The sequence below is a fragment of the Panthera uncia genome, chromosome E1 (assembly GCF_023721935.1).
Source record: "Panthera uncia isolate 11264 chromosome E1, Puncia_PCG_1.0, whole genome shotgun sequence".
NCBI lineage: Eukaryota > Metazoa > Chordata > Mammalia > Carnivora > Felidae > Panthera > Panthera uncia.
Genome location: NC_064814.1, coordinates 43,780,751 through 43,788,923, shown reverse-complemented (window position 1 = coordinate 43,788,923; position 8,173 = coordinate 43,780,751). Strand labels below are relative to the sequence as shown.

General features: G+C 48.7%; 1 protein-coding gene across 1 annotated transcript in view; it reads right to left on the bottom strand.

Moving 5' to 3' along the window:
• Positions 1-7,679, bottom strand: part of RPH3AL (rabphilin 3A like (without C2 domains)) — a 133,984-nt gene extending 126,305 nt beyond the window's left edge. The window contains 2 exon segments of the mRNA XM_049636726.1: positions 6,133-6,230; positions 6,681-7,679. Coding sequence (XP_049492683.1) covers positions 6,133-6,230; positions 6,681-6,808 — 226 coding nt within the window. The 5' untranslated portion in view covers positions 6,809-7,679.
• Between the last annotated feature and the right edge of the window lie 494 nt (positions 7,680-8,173).

Here is an 8,173-nt window from a genome sequence, read left to right as displayed (position 1 = left end):
CAGAATTCTCAAAGGTGGTAAGACTAATTCCAAATTCTAGAATGTTCCCTGCCCAGTCAAGAGCTGAAAGTGAAGGCCAAAAGAGGAGAGGAGGCAGGCAGTCAGGGGGCTGTGTCTGCAAACCAGTTCAAGTGACAAAAGGTCTCATGTAGTTTTATCCCTGGAGGGGCAGACCAGTCCTAGGCAGTGAATCATCCAAGGCGGGGGTGGGGACATCCTGTCATAAGATAACCTGGCATCCCATCCAATGTCCCTTCTCTTCCCTGGCCTTCCCATAGCTGCCCAGCTGCCTTTAGAGGGACTGCAGAAGCCCAGTGTTTACACTGTGACCAGTCCCCTGGACCCAGCTGACCCCCCAGGGGTGCACCCAGCCCAAGCTGGCATGTTGAGGTCCTTCCTCTTGACAATCTGAGAAATGGGCTAAGAGACTCAAGTCTCAACTTAGCTGTTCTCTGGAACAATAAGATATAAACCTAGGAGCTAATGGAGGGGCCATTTTCCACTTGTAGAGACACCCAGGAAAGAGAAGGGTGGTGTGCAGTGAGGGAAGCGAAAGATGACCTAGCGGCTAGCGCAAACACGCGTCAGAGAAGGGGCTCTTGCATTTGTCTCTGGTCCATGTGCTTGATTCAGACCTTCCAGGGGCCTGTGCTTCAGTGAGATACTCCAGTGCCCTGGCAAAAATTCCCGTTTTTGTTCAATGTCTACTGTTTGCCACCAGCTAGCCCTAGTCAGCCTGATTAATATGAGGTCCATTCCCTACCACGCTCCCATTACGCAAGGAGATCTCAGCCGCTCTCTGGGTTGATTAAGAATACCCGGGGCGGGGCACCTGGGTGGCTCAGTCGGTTAGGCATCCAACTCTTGATTTCAGCTCAGGTCATGATCTCATAGTTCAAATAAGATAGAGCGTGGAGCCTGCCTGGGATTCTCTCTCCTCTCTCTCTGCCCCTCCCTCTGTCTCTCACTCTCTCTCTCTCTTAAAAATAAATAAACATTTAAAAAAAAAACATTGGGGCGCCTGTGTGGCTCAGTCGGTTAAGCGTTGGACTTCGGCTCAGGTCATGATCTCATGGTTGGTGGGTTTAAGCCCCATGTCGGGCTCTATGCTGACAGCTCAGAGCCTGGAGCTTGCTTCAGATTCTATATCTCCCTCTCTCTCTGCCCCTCCTCTGCTCTCTCTCAAAAATAAATATACATTAAAAAATTAAAAAAAAAAAAAAAAAACATCCAGGGGGATTCAAATCAGTGACCAGTGGAGAGGTTTCTGTGCCAGAAGGACCCAGGTCTGGCTCCATCTAGCCAGGGGACCCTGAACAATAACCTCCCTGAAATGCAGGTTCCTCCCAACTGGGCTACTGCAGATGCCTCCCCAGACCTACTGCTGACCCTCTCCAATCTGTTGTCACTGTGCAGCCCTGAAATGGAACTCCCTGTGCAAATCTGCCAGTGGCTTCCTACTGCTCTGATGATAAAACCCAAATCTTCCTCACTAACCCACCCCAGATCAGCAAGCACTCCCCATTCCCCCCCTCCCCCCAGCCCCCAGGGACCACTAATTCCCTTCTTTCTCTGTGGCTCTGCATACTCTAAACATTTCATATAAATGGCACCACATAATAGGTGGCCTTTTCTATTCTTTCATTTTTCTGTGCTCTAATCTTTATGATTTCTTTCCTTCTGCTTGCTTTGGATTGAGTTTCCTCTTCTTTTTCTAGTTTCTTAAGGTAGAAGGTTATTAATTTGAGGTCTTTCTTCTTTATTAATACAGGCATTTGTAACTACTAATTTCCTCCTAAGCACTGCTTCAGCTGCATCCTGTTAAGTTTGGGTATGTTGCATTTTCCTTTTCATACATCTCGAAGTATTTTCAAAATTCTCCTGTGACTTCCTCTTTGACGCATCGGTTATTTAGGAGTGTTTGCTTTCCACATATTTGTGAATTTCCCCAATTCCCTTTTGTTACTGATTTCTAATTTCATTCCACTGCAGTCAGAGAACATACTTTGTAGGATTTCGATCCCTTGAAATTTAATGAGGCTTGTTTCATGACCCAGCATATGGTCTCTCCTGGAGCACACTTTACCCGCACCTGAGAAGAATGTGTATTCTGCTGTTGACGGGTGCAGCGCCGTACGGACGTCTGTGAGGTCTGCCTGGTTTCCAGTGTTGTTGAAGTCTCGTGTTTCCTTGCTGATTCTGCCTGCCCCGTCCATCTATCACTGAAGGTGGAACCTTGGAGCGTCCAGTGATTACTGTCAAATTGTCTAGCTCTCCTCTCATTTCGGTTAGTTTCTGCTTCATGGATTTGGGGGGTCTGTTGTTAGGTGCATACATGTTTATGATTATTATGTTTTCCTGATTGATCAACCCCTTATTCACTACAAAATGTCCTTGTTTGCCTCTAGTAACTTTTTTTGTCTGAACTATTTTGCCTGCTGTCAGCAGAGCCACTTCAGCTCTTAGTTACTGCTTGCGTGGCATATCTTTTTCTACTCCTCTACTTTCCACTTATGTGTATCTTTGAATCTAAAGTGTGTCTCTTGTACACAGCATAGAGCTGGGTTTTTTTTTTTTTTCATTCTAGTAATCTCTTTTTATTGGAGTATTTACTCCACCTGCATTTAACATATTTACTGATAAGATTTATGCCGTTTTGCTATTTGTTTTCCTTTTCTTTTCTTTTTTTTTTAATGTTTATTTATTTTTGAGAGACACATAGAGACAGAGTACGAGCTGGGGAGGAGCAGAGAGAGAGGGAGATACAGAATCTGAAGCAGGCTCCAGGCTCCGAGCTGTCAGCACAGAGCCCGACACGGGGCTTGAACCCATGGGCCGAGAGATCATGACCTGAGCTGAAGTCAGACGCCTAACTGACTGAGCCACCCAGGTGCCCTACTATTTGTTTTCTATATGTCATAGTCTTTTTACTCCTACATTCTTGCATTAATGCCTTATAGGGACGTTCCAGCATGGCATTTTAATTCTCTTTTATTACATATTTTTTAGTTATTTTCTTAGCGATTGTCCTGGAGATTACAATTGACATTTTAACTTAAAATGGCCCAGTTCTAATTAATGCCAAATTAATTTCAACATACACAAAAACTTCATTATAATATAGCTGTTTCCTCTCCTTTGTGCTGTTATTGTCATACAAGTTACATCTTTGTATGTTATTACCCTGCCAACACCGTTTTGTAACCATTGCTTTATGCAGATGGAAGGAAGGAGTTACAAACAAAATCTATTTATAGCTTTAAAGGTGCTCCTGATCTCTTCCTGTGGACTTCAGTTCCTGTCTAGGGGCCTTTCATTTCAGCCTGAAGAACTCCCTCTAGCATTTCTTGTAGGGCAGGGCTGATAGCAACAAATTCAGTTTCCGTTTATCTGGGATGTCTTAATTTCTCTTTCATCTCTGAAGGATAGATCTTTTCCTGGATATAGAATTCTTAGTTGATGGTCTTTTCTTTCCGCACTTTGACCATCATCCCACTGCCTCCTGGTTTCCATGGCTTCTGATGAGAAGTCAGCAGTTAATCTTATTAAGGATCCTCTGGCTAATTAAGTTTTCCCCTTCATTTCTGAGCTCAACCATCTCTTCCTCTCTGGATGAGGTCAGGCCCTTTTATACCTACCCTCCTGTGCTCTTTACTTCTCCTTTGTAGTGATGATTACAGCTGTAATTAAATAATCCAGGACAGAAGTAGCTCTTTTGTGTCTGTTTCCACCACTAGAATATAATTCCACAAGACAAGAACCAGGCCTGCTTTGTTCACCACTCTATTCCCAGGGGCAGCACAGTGAGTGGCACACTATAGTCTTTCAAAAAAAAAAAAAAAATTTCCTGAGCGAATGAGTGAAATTCATCCCCAAGTAGGCTGAATTATTGGTGTCAATTCTTCACTCCTGGCGATAGGATGAGATAGCCACACTCCGCCACGGCCTGATGGCGGGCAGCGTACTTCCCCGCCCCTTGGCTGGGGATTGACCACATGGCTTGGGATTGGCCAACGGGATGTCAGCGGATATGATGTGAGCAAAGGCTTGAAATGCGCTAGTGCAACTGAGCCTGCTCTCTTGCCTTCCTGCCTGTCACCGGGACACGAACGTGCCCTTGGTGGCCACTGGTCCAAGTGGGGTGAGAGACACATGGAACATGCCTAAACCCAACTCACAGCCTGAAGCCAGTAAGTCCCACTGAGAGCAGCTTAGGTCAGCCAAACCTCACCCAACCCGCAGATAGGTGAGGAGGAATTAACACTTACTGCCATATGCTGGTAGGTTTTGGGGTGGTTTGTTATGCAGCAACATTGTGGCAATAGATGACTGAGACATATGTCTTGGCAAGTCTGAAGAGCACAAGGAAGTCCTGGGGAAGCTCTTCCATCCGGTCCTTCATATGGCCCACCATCGGGTCTAAGCTGATTCTATGGCAGATCCACGGCCCTCCTCCAGACTTACAGAATGAACTGCCCAGAATTCTACCATCCCACAACTGGGATAATCACCTCTCGGAGCAGCCTCCCAGGGCAGGCCGGAGTGGCTGAGGCGCCTGGAGCAGTGCCGGGCACACAGCAATGCTTGATGAGAGTTAGTCTTTTCCTCCTCCACCCACTGTCCCACCAACCCCCAAGAGGCCTGACGGTGCCTCTCCACAGCCAGAAGAATCTGGTTTTTCTCTCTGCAGTGGGGCTACGGAGGGGGGTGCACCCTAACCTGTCCCAGGGACTGGCCCTTCTTGCTGCCTCAACCAATCCCCCGACTCAGGTACAGAGGAGAGGGCGGGGCACAGGCAGGCAGAGCACACCTCCTTACACCGTGACTCTGATTCCACGTATGATCTCAAATTATATTTATGTACTCAAGATGCATAACTGCCTCTTTCAAGGAGGGCTTGAGGCAGCTTGAGGGCTAAATGCAATAACAAATAAACAAGTCAGGGATCAAAGAGAACAGAAGCCAGGCAGACAGCAGAAAGAGGAGATAGATGCCACCTGAAATCTGATGATTAACCTGAGCCACACATCTGACTCAGCCTTGCAGCTGCAGAAACAGGGCGAGCATATGGGTCACGGATTCAAGATAAAATCAAAGCAGCAGCTCTCGTGTCTGAGCGTGAACCTCCCCCTGCAGGCAGCCCCGAGGCCTAGACACACCCGTGAGGCCAAATCGGGGAGGCGTCAATACTACCGATCGCGACAAGCACTGTCCACGTGCCAAGCACTGTCCTACGTGCTCACGCGACACTTCTCATTTAGTCCTCGTCGCAAGGCGGAGACTCTGGTTACTCCCATTTTACAGGTGAGGAAACTGAGGTCCACAGAGGCAAAGCAACGTTTCAAGGCGTTGAGACGTTCGAGGTGAGAGAGCATTGCAGGCAAGATGAAACCTGCAAGCCTCAACCCAGAGCCCAAGCCCCTCACCAGGAAGCGATCCCCTTCTGCTCTGCTCAGGTTGGCCCCACCCACATCCTCCAGACGCTGAGCACTTCTGGCTCTGGGCCAGCTTCAGGCGCCCCTCTTCTCTACTGAGGCCTCATCCCCTACACTTCGCCGGCCCAGCCTGTGTGTCAGGACCCCACGAGCGCCTGGTGAGCCTCCTGCAGAGAACCTGCCTGGATTCCCACCTGCCGCCTTACCTTCTTATCCCCACGAAACCTGCATTCCCAGCACTCACACCCCCTTGCCACCTAGCCCTCCTTCGAGTGCAGCTCCTTCCGGGCTGCCTCAACGTGCTGTCCATCCCACGCGCCTCCCCCCCTTCCAACCGTAATGCTCTGAATCCACGTTCTCCATCTGTCAGCAGGGCTCGCCATCGACAGTGAAGCACGGTGAACCTGCTCTAGGGCAATGGGCCCTGGAGTGCAAACCTGCAGCCCCTGACTGGCTGCTTGGCCCATGCTCTGGACAGGTCTGCACAAAGTGAGGTTCGGGCCCAGCTGAGGTCCAGCTGGTCCCTTGGCCTGTCCTGTCTGCTCTGACCTCAGAGGGTGACCTGGATGCAAAGTGTCAAATCAGCGAAGGCAATTTAGATTCCACACAGGGCCTTCTGACTCCTAAGTTCCCTCCTTTGCCAAGTTATCCCCCGTCGCCCTGTCGAGGGTGACCCCGTTCATCGTACGACCCAAACCTGAAGATGGGCTTGTGGAAAGTCTGAGGCCATCCCGGCCCGTGACGTGCTTGTGTGCCACGAGAGGAGGCTGCTTATCGGAGGTGCTCCTCTTCCACCTGTTTGAAAATCTTCGCAGCAAACTGAGCACACGAACACAAGACACTTCACGTCCATTTGTTAGAAACTCCTGTCATCAACCACGTACACCGAAGGCCTGCTCTGTGTGATGCCCTCATATGACGCTCGGCTTGCAAAAAGGTCTTTGGCAAACCCACCATGCCCACAACCACCTGCAGCTCTGGCCGAGCAAGATACTCAAAGTGGGGCGCCTGGGTGGTTCAGCCGGTTGAGCGTCCGACTTCGACTCAGTTGACGATCTTGCGGTTTGTAGGTTCGAGCCCCGCATCGGGCTCTGTGCTGACAGCTCAGAGCCTGGAGCCTGCTTCGGATTCTGTCTCCCCCTCTCTCTGCCCCTCCCCCACTCACATTCTGTCTCTCTTCCTCTCTCTCTCTCTCAAAAATAAACATTAAGAAAAAAAAAAAGATACTCAAAGCAATTTAGTCACCTGTTCAGCAGTACCCTCAAGACAGGGAAAGAACCATGTCCTGTTTCTGCTGAGCTCAAGTCACAGGTGTAAGGGCCTAACAAGCCCGGAGAGTGTGAGAAACTTCTTCGTGTGTAGGCCAGGGTCATCAGACCCCAAAGTGATGGCTTCTGCAAACAAGGAAAACCACCATCAGGGTTAGAACCGGTGGAAAGAGATCGCGACGGGAACCGGCTGTCCAGCAGGGCGGTGGGATGGAAACTGGGAAGATGCGGGCCACTGGGGTGGCTGCTCCCAGACACAGCAGGCTGGGCTGGTTTTCATCATCTGGGGTTAGACAGAATTTCACATTCATCTCTGACCTTTTCTTCGAGAACTTCACCCATGGCACTTTCCCTTTGATCAAATACTCTCCCAGACCCTGACATTAATGAGGACAAGCACTGTGACAACCCAGATGCCAGTGGAAATTGGGTCATTTCCTGTCACTAATCCGTGGGATTCGATGACATTAAAAAAGAAACCAGAAGCGAATTCATTTCTTTTCTTACTTTTAAATGAGGCCCCACTTAGAGCAGAACGATTTGGATATAGAGCCTTCTCAAGCAAACGGTCCCTGAGGGGTGGTGTGGAAGAACTCGGGGTCTGGCCCTCGTGTTGTGGGCACCGCCCTGAATGGCCTCACCTTGCCCCCCAGCGCTCTACATGGAGGAGCAAGAGAAATGAACCTGGTTTCCAAAAACGAAGTCCAGAAAATCATACACACTCCTACATTTCACCTGCTAAATTAAGCGTTCTCCATTAACGTTCCACTGGGGATGGAGAGAAAATTGTTGTAAAATTGCAAACTAAATTTAAAGTTAGAGGGGAAAAAAAACCCAACAATTCACTAAACTCAAACGTTTGGAGCAGCTTTGTAACCAACATTTAAATTAGAGATAAAGTGGGGCGCCTGGGTGGCTCAGTCGGTTGGGCGACCGACTTCGGCTCAGGTCACGATCTCGCGGTCCGTGAGTTCGAGGGCTCGGGCTCTGTGCTGACAGCTCAGAGCCTGGAGCCTGTTTCGGGTTCTGTGTCTCCCTCTCTCTCTGACTTTCCCCCATTCATGCTCTGTCTCTCTCTGTCTCTAAAATGAATAAACGTTAAAAAAAAAAATTAAAAAAAAAAAAAAGAAAAAATAAATTAGAGATAAAGTGACTACCTGTTGGAGAGCTCACCTTGTCAGCCCAGGAATCCAAGGGTTCAAAAGGGGTCGTGTAAAAACTCAGGGATTGGTTAAAGGCAGATTCTACTGCTAAGATGATGCTAGCAATATGAGGGACACAATCCACTAAAAGGTGGGGGCTAGTGGTCTAGCATGCTGTATCCACCGGAAGTCTGTGGTTGTGAGCAACAGAAGCCAGGTCTGGCTGACGTGAAAGGATGTGTGTGCTTTTCTGAATGGACCTTATTCTTAAAAAAAAAAAAAAAAAAAAAGTTAGGCCTAACCTATGACCCAGCAATTCCACTCTTAA